The sequence below is a fragment of the Agelaius phoeniceus genome, chromosome 5, assembly GCF_051311805.1.
Source record: "Agelaius phoeniceus isolate bAgePho1 chromosome 5, bAgePho1.hap1, whole genome shotgun sequence".
Lineage (NCBI taxonomy): Eukaryota > Metazoa > Chordata > Aves > Passeriformes > Icteridae > Agelaius > Agelaius phoeniceus.
In genome coordinates, this window is record NC_135269.1 from 73,068,341 (window position 1) to 73,081,145 (window position 12,805).

Below are 12,805 nucleotides of genomic sequence, written 5' to 3' on the forward strand. Positions count from 1 at the left end.
CCTAATCCCACCTTCCAATTTTTCATTTCCCATTGCCTTTCCAAGAAACTCCCAACCTTCTTCCCAACCCAATTCCACACCCATTCCCAACCTTCTCCTTCACTCTCTTCCATCTTTTCCCACAACTTCCAACACCTAATCCCATATTCCCATCATTTTTAGTCCTTAGATTCCTACCTAATCCCGCATTCCCATTTTTTATTTCCATTGCCTTTCCAAGAAACTTCTTGGAAGTTTCCCAACCCAACTCCACACCCATTCCCAACCTTCTCCTCCCCTCTCTTCCATCTTTTCCCTCAACTGCCCTCCCAAGACCTAATCCCCAATTCCCATCTTTTTTAATCCTTAAATTCCCACCTACTGCCATATCCCCATTTTTTCCAGCCCAAGATTCCCACCTAATCCCATCCTCCTGTTTCCCAATCCCGCTGCCTCTCCGTGAAACTCCCAGCCTTCTTCCCAAACCCCAGCTCCACGCCCTCCGCTCTCTCCCCGCTCTTTTCCCGCAACTCCCAATGCCTAATCCCGCATTTCCCGGTGTGTTTTTTTTTTCCCGTTCCCAGTGCCTTTCCGAGAAACCCCCAGCTACACCAAGCGCCGCCGTCTCCTCGGCTCCGGCGGGCTGGCGTCGCCGCGCCTCCTCCAGCGCTCGGCCAGCGACAACAACCTGAAGGCCGAGAGCCGCGCCTCCTACTCGCCGGTGCCGTCCCTGCGGAGCCTCCCGCCCCAGCTCCTGGTCCAGATGCAGGAGGCGGCCGCTGGAATGGCGGCGGCTGGAATGGCGGGCTCGGGAATGGGGGACGGGAGCTTGGCCAGCGTCCGCAGCGCCCACAGCCGCTCGCCCTCGCTGCAGCGCGTGCAGGAGGAGAGGGAGGCCGAGGCGCCCTCGCTGCGCCGGAGCAGCCGCGGGAAGGGCAGGTACGGGATCATCGGGAACCGCGTCCCGGGGATTGGGATTGGGACTGGGGTGTGGGAGGGGGCAGAGGTGGGAATGGGATCCCATGGATTGGGACTGGGGTGTGGGAGGGGGCAGAGGTGGGAATTGGATGCCGGGGACTGGGAGAGTGTGAAAGGGATTAGATGGAGTCAAGAATGCGATCCCGTGGATTGGGGGCGTGTGGGAAGAATTAGAGCTGGGAATGGATCCCATGGATTGAGTTGGGGTGTGAGAGGGGTCAGAGGTTGGAATGGGATCCCATGGATTGAGTTGGGGTGTGGGAGGTGTTAGTGATGGGAATTGGATCCCATGGATTGGGTTGGGGTGTGGGAGGAGCTAGATGAAGTCAGGAATGCAGTCCCATGGATTGGATTGGATTGGATTGGGGTGTGAAAGGAATTAGAGGTGGGAAAGGATCCCATAGACTGGGGGGAATGGGGGAGGGATTAGAGCTGGGAATGGGATAACATGGATTGGAAGAGTTTGGGAGGAATTAGAGCTGGGAATACGATCCCATGGATTGAGGGGGTGTGAAAGGGATTAGATGGAGTTAAGGATGCGATCCCATGGATTAAAGGGGTGTGGAAAGAATTAGAGCTGGGAATGTGATCCCATGGATTTGGGGGTGTAGAAGGAATTAGAGCTGGGAATGCGATCCCATGGATTTGGGGGTGTAGAAGGAATTAGAGCTGGGAATGCGATCCCATGGACTGGGGGAATGTGGGATGTGGGGTGGGAAGAAGGAAGAGTGGGAAAGATTCCGATGAGGAGCAGGGTTATGGTGGATCACTGGGTTTTCCATGGGTTCTTCCTGCTATTCCGAGGTCAGATCCAGTTTTTCCCTGGGTTTTTCCCTCCATCCATCCCAGCGTCAAATTTGGTTCTTCCCTGGGTTTTCCCTCTGTCCCATACTCGGATTCCATTGTTCCCTGGGTTTTTCCTTGGGTTTTTCCCTGAGTTTTTCCCTGAGCTTTTCTCTGGGTTTTCCTGCCATTCCATGCTTGGATCGTGGATACCATGGATGTAATGGATTCATGGATATCATGGATATCGTGGATTATCTGGATATCGTGGATATGGCATCCGGTGGTTCTGGTGGGATTGGGATTGGATTTGGGATTGGGATTGGATCTGACATTATCCTGCTGCTCCTCATCCCTGCCAGCCCCTCCCATTCCCATGGGAATGTTAGTTTGCCTGGGATTGGGAACGGCCACCAGTTCCGGTGTCCCCGACGTGTCCGGGGATTTTGGGACATCCCTGTGGTGACCGCGGGGTCTGGATTTGGATTCAGAGGATTCTGTTGGAATTCTGTGGAACCCGGGAATGGGAAGGATCCTAAAGCTGATCCAATTCCACCCCGTTCCAAGGGCAGGGACACCCCCCACTGTCCCAGGTCGCTCCAACCTGGCCTTGGAATTTGGGAAGCTCGGGAATTTGGGACATCCGGAGGCAGATCCAGAGTGGGATACGGAGGCATTGGGAGGTCAAAAATAGCGTGGGATTTTAAAATCCGTAGTCTTGGAAATGTTCCCAAAATTCCCTGGAGCAGCTCTGCCCAACTCCTTGTCCAAACTTCCCGAGGATTCCTGGAACTGGCTCCGTGATTCCCAACCTTTTGCAGGGAAAATATCCCTAGGAAAGAGCATTTTGCTCTCTTATTTCCAGGTTTTTCCAGGGATAGAGGGATCACAGAATTCATTCCATGGAGCTGGGGCAGGAGAAATTCCCAGGTTTGCAATCCGAACAGCTCAGGTTGGGAAAAAAACCTTGGAAGTTTTAATTCCCAACAAAAACTCCTTCACTCCATGGCAAGGGATATCCATAATTACCAGAGTCCTCTCACATTTTCCTGGAAAAATCCTGGAGAAAAATGGATTCTGGGGCAGGTTTTCCAGGGAATATAAGGAATATTTAGTGTAGTCCCAACTTTTTTATTCCAAGGGGAGGTTTTCCAGCCCCTTTTCCCCTGCTCCTTCCCTTCCCTTTTCCTGCTCCAGAGCTGCGCCCAGAATTCCAGGGGGATCCCTCAGCCATTCCCAGGAGCAGCAGGGCTGGGCCAGCAGAACTTTTCCATGTGTTTTTCCAGGTTTTAGCTGGATCCCCCCTCCCTGCCTCCCTCCCGGCCGTGACTCTGACTCATCCCCCACGTGCCGGAGCCTCCGGAGCCTCCGCGCTCTTCCCAATCCCACTCCAACACCACGAGTTCCCCATCCAGCTCCTCGTGCTGGGATCATCCCTCCGGATGTTTCACTCCTTACGTTCATCCCAGCCTCATTCCTGGTTTTTGGAGCCCTCTGGATTTAGGAAGGATCTGGGATCTATCCTGATTTTCCTGCTCAGCTCTCGGTGTATCCTGGATATTCCCATTTTGGGAAGGGAGGCTTCGGAGCAGGGAATCATCCCCTGGATCTGGGAAGAGCTGGGATTTTTGGGATCAGCTCCTTTTCCCACTGATCCATGGCAATTCCCTCTGATCCCGCGTTTCTTCCATCCAGGCTTTGTTTGCTCCAGTTTGGTTTGTTTTTATTCCCAAGGGAATTCAGTGTCTGAATTCCTCCGGTTTTCCTTATTCCCGTTTTTTTTTCCACTCTCCTGGACACACAACCAGAGTTTCCAAAATAATTATTGGAACACTTTAATCCCTCCTCAACATTCCCGATGTGTCCGGCCAGGCTCATCCCAAAATCCCTCTGTCATTCCTGCTGCTCCTTTCCAGGTGGGATCTTCCCCAAATCTCCCTGCTTATCCCAGATTTCAGCAACTTGGAATTTCCGCATCCATGGGGAAGCTTTCCCTCTCTGCCGTCATCCCAAGGAACACCAGCAATTCCCAGCAATTCCTGGGTTTTTTTTTCCTGCTGCTGCTGGATTAAGGGAATGAAGTGAACTGCGGGAATTCCCTCCATGGGCATTTCCCGGTGGGATGCAGAGGTTTGGATTTGTCCAGGAGCAATTCCAGGTGTCCGGGTGGTGTTTGGAGTCAAATCCCACCCCTGGAAGTGCCCAAGGCCGGGTTGGATGGGGCTTGGAGCAACCTGGGATAGGGAAAGGTGTTCCTGTCCATGGAGAACAATCAGTCCTGGGAATGTTGGAAAGAGATCCTGGGAATGCTAGGAAATGATCCTGGGAATGCTGGGGGAAAGGAAATTTTAGGGAAAGGATCTTGGAAACTCTGGGAGAACAATCCTGGGAATGTTGGGGAAACCATCTTGGAAACTTTGGGGAAAGGATCCAGGAAATGTTGGGAAATTATCCTGGGAATGCTGGGGAAAAGGAAACTTTAGGGAAAGGATCTTGGAAACTCTGGGAGAACAGTCCTGGGAATGTTGGGAGAATCATTCTGGGAATGTTGGGGAAACCATCCTGGAAACTTTGGGGGAAAGATCCTGGAAATGTTGGGAGAAGGATCCTGGAAATGCTGGGCAAAAAATCCTGGGAATGTCAGGCAAAGGATCCCAGAAATGTTGGGAGAAAGATCCTGGGAAAGTTTGAGAATCCCTGGGGCTGAATCCGGATTCGTGGCAGCTCCGGGTGCCACTCCCAGATCCCACCAGCCTGGGAAAGAGGGGCTGGAAATCCTGGAAAACAGGGTCAGAAATCCCAGGAAAGAGGGTCAGGAATCTTGGAATCGTGTCCAAGTGCAGAGAAGGAGAATCCCAGGATGCTCCCGGAGGGAGGAATTCTCCTAAGAGCAGGAATTCTTCCCAATTCTGTGAGACAATTCAGGATTTTTTCCCGATATCCAACCTAAAATTCCTCTGGAGTGCTCGAGGCTGTTCCCTGGGATTTCCTGGGAGCAGATCCCAAATCCCACCCGGCTGCCGCCTCCGCCATGGAATTCTGGAGGGAAAAGGTCCCTCCTGATCCTCCTTTTTCCCAGGATGAGCCCCCACGGCTCCCTCCGGATGATCTTCCCGAGATTTGGGCTCATTTTTCTGGGAAAGAGGGGTCAGGAATCCTGGAAAACAGAGCCAGAAATTCTGGGAATTCCAGGAATTCTCAAGGGAAGTGTTGTTTAAACCAAACCCAGAATCTTTCCCCTGGAATTCACTTCTGATCATTCCCATGAAATCCCACGGAAATTAAAACGTCCTGGATTTTTGGGATCGTTGGATGCATCGGAAGCAATTTTTGGGAATATTGTGGTCCGTTCACCCACCTGGAATGGGAATTCTCTGGGGGTTTATTCCAAGTTTATTCCCGAGGAGGTTTTTCCATCCTGGAATGGGACAATTCCCAATGGAAGCACCACCAGGTGCCCAAACCCAGCCAGACGCTTCCATGGGCTGGAACTCCCTGGAATCAGACACGGAGTCCCATCAATCCCACCTGGAATTCCAACGGGATGGAGGCGATCCAGGACAAAAAATTCCATGGAACGCAAAACTGAAGGTGGGAGGGGGAGCTGCTGCTCCTTCCCAGAATTCCCTTTCCCTTTGGAATCCCGTGGGAATCCCGGCGGGAGGATGTGGGCACCGAGCGTGGAGAAATCCCGGATCCACCAGGAATTTTGGGAATCTCACGAGCCACTTAATCCCCGCTGTTGGGTTTATCCGGCTGCCGCTCGGAAATCCAGGATGAGCTCGGGATTCATGGAACGAGGGCCTGGAGCCTCCTGGTGCGGGGAGATAAAAGGGATGAAGGGAAAACTCCGCTGGAAAAGCGCCCGGGAATTTGCTCCCGTGGAAAACATCCAACCCCAGCCGGGCAGATTCCCTCACGGAATTTTTTTACTCATGGAATTTTTTTGCTGATGGAATTTTTTTCCTCATGGAATTTTCCTCCTCGTGGAATTTTTTTCCTTATGGAATTTTTCTCCCCGTGGGAAGTGGGCTCAGGCCTTGGCAGGGGCTGCCCAGGGAGCTTTGGAGTCGCCATCCCTGGAGGTGTCCCAGGAACTCCTGGAATTCCGCTCAGGGCTCTGTTGGGGGGCTCAGGATGGGCTCGGTGACCTTGGAATTCTTTTCCGAGCTCTGGAATTCTGGGATTCGTGATGAAAGCCGAGCTCTTCCCACACTTTTCCCCGGGAATTCTTGGGGCTCCGCCCGCCAGGAAAGAAGGGAGCGGAGCTGGGAAAGGAGGGAAAATTCCGGAAGGAGCCGGGAAAGGGCTCAGCCCGGGGCACAGGAGGAGGGCACGGGTGGCACAGGGGACAATGGGGCACCCAGGGATGGCACCAGTGGCACTGGGGAACAGGTGGCACAGGTGACAATGGCACAAAGTGTCCCTGTGGGCACTGGCTCAGGGGACAATGGGGCACAGGGATGGCACCAGGGGCACCGGGGCACGGGGCAGCACAGGTGGCACTGGGGTGCAGGGTGGCGCAGGTGACAGTGGCACAGAGTGGGTGGCAATGGGCACAGGTTGGCGCAGGTTGGCACAACTCGTGGTGGCACCCAGTGTCACTGTGGGTGGCATTGGGGCACAGGTGGCACAAGTGACAGTGGCAGCCAGGGATGGCACGAGTGGCACTGGGGCACAGGATGGCACAGGTGACAGTGGGGAACAGGGATGGCATGAGTGGCACTGGGACACGGGTGGCACAGGTGACAGCAGCACAAAGTGTCCCTGTGGGTGGCAGTGGTGGCAGATTGTCACTCTGAGGGTGGCAGTGGGCCACAGGGTGGCACGAGTGGCACTGGGGAACAGGGGTGGCACAGGGGACAGTGGCACCCAGGGGTGGCACAGGGGACAGTGGCACCCGGGGTGGCACCGGTGTCGCTGTGCCTGGGCGGGGCTCTGCCCCCTCAGTGCACTCAGGGATCCTCCCGGAGCATTCCCGAGATTCCCGCAATTTCCCGCATTCCCGCAATTTCCCGCCATCCCGCAATTCCCGCATTCCCGAAATCCCTGGAATTCCCGCAATTCCCGCAGTTGCGCCGCAGTAACTTGGGAGGGCGGGGGCAATTATGGAATTGGGGTGAAAAAAGATGGAATTGTGGGGGCAAATACGGAACTGGGGGCACGGGGCAGGGGCACCGCGGGCACCCCTGGACCGGGAACGGGAACCGAGGACCCCCAGGCGGGGAACGGGAGCCGGGAATGGGAACCGGGAATGGGAACCGGGGACCCTCCCTCCTGTTCCCGCCCTTCCCTCCATCCCTGTCCCTCCATCCCTGTCCCTCCATCCCTGTCCCTCCATCCCTGTCCCTCCATCCCGCTCCCGTCCCGCTCCCTGCTCCCTCCTGCCCGTGTCCCGGAGCCGCTCCCTTTGCTGCCCCCATCCCGATCCACACCCGATTCCATTCATGTGATCCCGCTCTCATCCCAGTCTTGTTCCCACACCCGATCCCATTCCCACTCCCACTCCTGTTTCCACTCCCATTCCCAATCCTATTCCTACTCTCATTCCCTCTCCCACTCCCATTCCCATTCCCAATCCTACTCCCATTCCCATTCCCATTCTCAATCCTACTCCCATTCCCAATCCTACTCCCACACCCATTCCCATTCCCATTCCCACATCCAATCCCATTCCCATTCCCGCTCCCGCTTCCCGGTTCCCTCCCCGGGGCAGCGCCAGCAGCGGCCGCCAGGGGGCGACTCTGGGCGGGCCCCGCCGGGACGGGGAGCGGGCTCGGGATGAGGAGCGGGATCGGGAGCGGGATCGGTCCCGGGATGGCTGTGGCGCGGTCCCACACCCATTCCCATTCCCACTCCCATTCCCACACGGGATTGCGGGTGGTGCTCGACAGTCCCGGCATCGGTCCCGGGAGCGGGGTCGGTATCGGGAGCGGGCTCGGGATCCGGGATCGGTATCAGGAACGGGAGCGGCATCGGGATCCAGGAGTGGGATCAGGAGCGGGATCAGGAGCGGGATCAGGAGCGGGAGCGGGGTCGGGACCGCGCCGGCAGCGGGGGCGGTGGCGGCGGCGGGAGCGGCGGGAGCGGGGGCGGCCGGTCCGGCGGCGTCCCCGCCCGCCGGGGGAGGAGCCGCGGGCTCCGGCCCCACCTGCCCCGGGCCATGGTGCGCCGGAGGGAGCGGAGCGGAGCGCGGGGCGGGCGGCGCCGCTGCGCCATGGAGCCGGCGGTGGCGGGCGGCGGCCGCCCCGCAGCCGGTGCCGCTCCAGCCTCCGCCGCTGCCCGCGCCCGGGCGGCGCCGCCGGGGCCGCGCTGAGCCCCGCGGGGGCCACCCCCGGCCATGGCGCAGCCCGCGGGGCGCGGCGGGGCGAGCCGCGAGCTGCCGGGCATCAGCACCGTAACCTACGTGTTCGTTTACAGCCCCGCCGGCCCCGCCGGGCCCCCCGCCGGCCCCGGCACCGAGCCCGCGCCCCACGCCGCGCCCGCCCCGCTGCGCGGGCCCAAGCGGAAGCTTTACAGCGCCGTGCCCGGCCGCAAGTTCATCGTGGTGAAGAGCTACGCGCCGCAGGGCGATGGCGAGATCCAGCTCAACCGCGGCGAGGCCGTCAAGGGTGAGCGGGGACGCCGGGACGGCGGCGGGGACGCGGGGACAGCGACGCGGACACCGGGACGGCGGCGGCGGGGAGCGGCCGGGGAGGGCGGGAGGAGCGGCGGGTGCTGCCCCCGGTGCTGGATGCGGCAGTGGCGGGGCCGCGGCTGGGATGGATGGGCGGGATGGGAGCGCTCAGGTGCGGCGTGGAGGGATTGGGGTGTCCTGCCCACCTGTGGGGCTGCGGCTCTTGGGGTGTCCTGCCCACCTGTGGGGCTGCGGCTCTTGGGGTGTCCTGCCCACCTGTGGGGCTGCGGTGCCCCGGGATCGCTGCGCAGGTGTGGGGCTGCACAACCGTGGGGTCTGCAGGCTGCCTGTGGGGTTGCGGATTTGGGCACGTCCTGCCCACCTGTGGGGCTGCAGGGCTGTGGGGTCTCCAGGCTGGTTGTGGGGTGTCCTGCCCACCTGTGGGGCCGCAGGGCTGTGGGGTCTCCAGGCTGGCTGTGGGGTGTCCTGCCCACCTGTGGGGCCGCAGGGCTGTGGGATCCCCTGCACAGGTGGGGCTGCAGAGCTGTGGGGTCTGTGGGCCGCTTGTGGGGCTGCAGGGCCTCGGGGTGTTCCAGGCTGTTTATGGGGTCTCCAGCTGGTTGGGTTGCAGCTTTGTGGGGTGTCCAACCCACCCGTGGGGCTGCAGGACTGTGGGGTGTCCAACCCACCTGTGGGGCTGCAGAACTGCGGGGTCTCCAGTCTGGTTGTGGGGCTGGAGCTTTGTGGGGTGTCCAGCTCACCTGGCTGGTCTCCAGCCCAGTTATGGGGCTGTAGCTTTGTGGGGTTTCCAACCCACCTGTGGGGCTGCAGCGCTTTGGGGTCCCCGGGCCGGTTCTGGGGCTGCAGCGCTCTGGGGTCCCCGGTTCAGCTGTGGGGCTGCAGCGCTCTGGGGTCCCCGGGCCGGTTTTGGGGTTGCAGCTTTGTGGGGTGCCCAGCTCAGCTGGGTGGGCCCCAGCCCAATTATGGGGCCACAGCTCTGTGGGGTCTCCCGTCCTATTGTGAGGTTATGGGGTCCCCAATCCTGTTGTGGGGTTCCCAGGTTGGTTTTGGGGCTGCAGCTTTGTGGGGTCCCTTCCTGTGGCTGTGGGGTCCCCATCTTGGTTTTGGGGTCCCCAGCCTGGTTTTGGGGTCCCCAATCCCGTTGTGGGGCTCCCAGCCTGGTTTTGGGGCTGCAGCTTTGTGGGGTGTCCGGTCCTGTTGTGTTGTTTTGGGGTCTCCATCCCCGTTTTGGGGTCCCCAATCCTGCTTTGGGGTCCCCTTACCGGTTTTGGGGCCGGAGCTCTGTGGGGTCCCCAATCCTGGTTCTGGGCTCCCCTCTTGGTTTTGGGGCTCCCATCCCGGTTTTGGGGTCCTCATCCCGGTTTTGGGGTCCTCATCCCGGTTTTGGGGTCTCTAATCCCGGTTTTGGGGTTCCCATCCCGGTTTTGGGGTCCCCAATCCCGATTTTGGGATCCCCATCCCGGTTTTGGGGTCCCCAATCCCGATTTTGGGGCCGCTCTCCCGGCCGGCCCCGCTCCGGCTCCATTCCCATTCCCGGCTCCATTCCCATTCCCGGCTCCATTCCCATTCCCAGCTCCCTTCCCATTCCCGGCGTTCCGGGGCCGTGTCCTTGTCCCCCCCGCGCCCATCCCGGCTCCGCTCCCAAATCCCATTCCCACATCCCGAGTTCCCAACCCCCCTCGCCCATTCCGGCTTCTCCCGGCTCCGCTTCCCGAGCTGCAGCGGGAGCCGGGAAATTCTCATGGATAACGCCAGGGAAAAAAAAAATCATGGATAACGCCAGGGAAAAAAAAATTCATGGATAAGGGCAAGGAAATTTTCATGGATAAAACCGGGGGGATCCTCATGGATAATGCCGGGGGATTTTCCTGGATAACGGCAGCGCTGCCGTGGGGTTGGGCTGGGAATTCTGCTGGAAGCTCGGAATTCCAGCTGCCAGCTTCCCGAGGAAGGGAATTCCCTGCCAGCCGGAGAATTCCAGAGTTTTTCCCCCCCTCCGGAAAGTTTCGGGAGCTTCTCCTCCTCTCCCTCCTCCGCGATTTTTTTGCGGATTCCTGGCACGACGCGGGGCCGGAGCCTCTGGAATGACGGGAGAGGGAGACCGGGAATATTCCCAGCTTGGAATTGCGGCTCCCACATTCCCGCTGCCCTTCCCATGGATTTGTTTTCCCTGCGGAGAGCGGGAGCCGGCTGGGAAGGGGAGGGGGCTGTGCTGAGGAATTCCTGTGGATTCCTTGGAATTCCGTGAGTTTCACGTGGGCTTCCGGCATTCCTGGGACGCAGGTGTGGAATTCCAGGGTCCGGGAAGGATTCCTGGGATGTGAAATGCTTTTCCCGATGTTTTCCCCCCATCCCCCCGCCTCCCTTTTCCCTGTTTTTCCTCGTGCTGCCGTGGAGTGGGTGGTCCTGGAGTCGCTGCCACAAAATCCTTGGGATTCGCTTCTCCATCCCAAAATTCCTGGCGTGTGATCTCCAGGGAAAAACAACCCGTGGGAAGAGGGAGGAGGAGGAGGAGGACGTGGAGTGACCCCTGGGAGCGGGAACCGCTTCCCGCTGGATATTCCCGGAGTTCGGGAGGATGAGGGGCTCAAAACCGATCCCTTCCCTCATGGAATTCCTCCAGGAGAGGCTGATCCGTGGATTTTTTTTTGGGAATCTTGGCAGCTCCGGATACGGCGCTGCTTTGTCATGTTCCATGGATTCGGGACAATCCCTGAGCTCGGGGGTGGCCGGGAATGTCGGGAGAGGCTGGAATTGGAGGAATTCCGGCCGAGGGAGCTCTCCAGGGTTCTGGAATGACGCGGGGGCAGGGATGGTGGCGATTCCTGGGAGCGGGAATGTTGGGAATGGAGCTGGAAGGATGGGAAAAGGTTTGGGAATGGAAAGGATTGCTGGGTGAGGACGGGGAGCTGGAATTTCAGGAAATCCAGCCATGGGAATCCAGCCTGGGAATGCACAGGATCCTGGAATGGTTTGTGGGATGATGGATCTCATCCCTACCCGTGAGATCATTCCCATCCCATTCCAAGGGCAGGGAAATTCCCAGCATCCCAGGCTGCTCCAGCCTGGCCTTGGACATTGCAGGGATGCAGGGGCAGCCCCAGCTGCTCTGGGAATTCCAGCCCAGCCAGGAATTCCTCATTCCCAGGATCCCACCCCAATCTCCCTTTCCCAGTGGGAAGCCATTCCCTGTGTCCCATCCTTCCATTCCTTTCCCACATTTCAGCTCTCCCGGAGCCCCTCCAGGCCCTGGAATGTGCTGGAAGCTCTCCCTGGAGCCTTCCCTTCTCCAGGGGAACATTCCCAGTTTTCCCAGCTTTTCCTCCCAGCTCCATCCCTTGAATCCTCCCGGTGCCTCCCCTGGATTTGCTCCAACAGCTCCGCGTCCTTCCCGGGATAATTCCCAATCCCATATTCCCATTTTTCACCACATTTCCCAGGATCAGCTCATTCCCGTGGTTTCTCCAGGGCTCGGAATTCCTGGGAAGTTTTTCCTTCATTCCAAGGTCAGGAATTTCTCCCGCTGCTCCTGGTTTTCCCTCTGGGAAGGTCGTTTGGGAAAGGTTGGGAAGAGGCCAGGATGCAGCTGGTTCCCAGCTGGAAAATCATCCGAGCCCTCGGGAATGCCATCTGTCCCAAATCCCGCTTTTTCCCAGGTTATATTCCTTCATTTCAGGTCAGGCCGGGATTTTTCCATTGGGATTTTCGGGATTTCAGGTCACCAGGAAAAGTTTTGTGGAATTTTTGGAGCCACCCCACTTTGAACTTCCCCAGGTCCAAATTTCCTGACTGGAACTCCAAGGAAAAATCCTCTCCAGGATATTGGGGGAAACAAAAAAAAATCAGGATTTAGGGATGGCTTGGTGGGATGGCCTCAGGATTTTTGGGATTTTGTTGGAAAAGGAGTCGGAATTGTGGCTGCTCCATCCCTGGAGTCGTCCGAGGCCGGTTTGGAGCAACCTGGGAATGTGGGAATTGGAATGGGATGATCCCAAAGATCCTTCCCACCCAAACCATTCCAGAATCCCAGGAATTCTTGGCTCCACCTCCCATCCAAGTGGGGGGATCTTGCTCGGGATTCAAAAATTCCCAACTTTTCCCGTGCTTTGCTTTTCCTTCAGCATCAATTTTTGCCAGGGAAGATCCCTCTTCCCAAATTTCCGTATCCGCAGGGAAGCTGGACAGGACAATTCCCGGGTTTTTTATTCCCACGCCTCCCTGTTTTTAATGGAATTTCTTCCTTATTTGAGGAGACCGAGGATTCCCACGATGTTCCTTGGTCAGGATCCATTGGAGTCACCCCAGACTTTCTGCAATTCCCAAAAAGGGGAGGTTTTCCAAATGCGTGGATGGAAATCCATTGGAAAATCATGGAAATATCCAGGATGAGGCTGGGTTATTCCAGAAGATTCCCATAAAAATGACGTT

At 58.1% G+C, this 12,805-nt stretch overlaps 1 protein-coding gene across 1 annotated transcript in view; it reads left to right on the forward strand.

Annotated features, from left to right (window-relative positions):
• Positions 1-12,805, forward strand: part of SHANK3 (SH3 and multiple ankyrin repeat domains 3) — a 145,358-nt gene that overhangs the window by 57,892 nt on the left and 74,661 nt on the right. Inside the window, 3 exon segments of the mRNA XM_077179334.1 lie at positions 564-751; positions 7,739-7,775; positions 8,058-8,351. Of these exon segments, the coding sequence (XP_077035449.1) occupies positions 564-751; positions 7,739-7,775; positions 8,058-8,351 (519 nt within the window).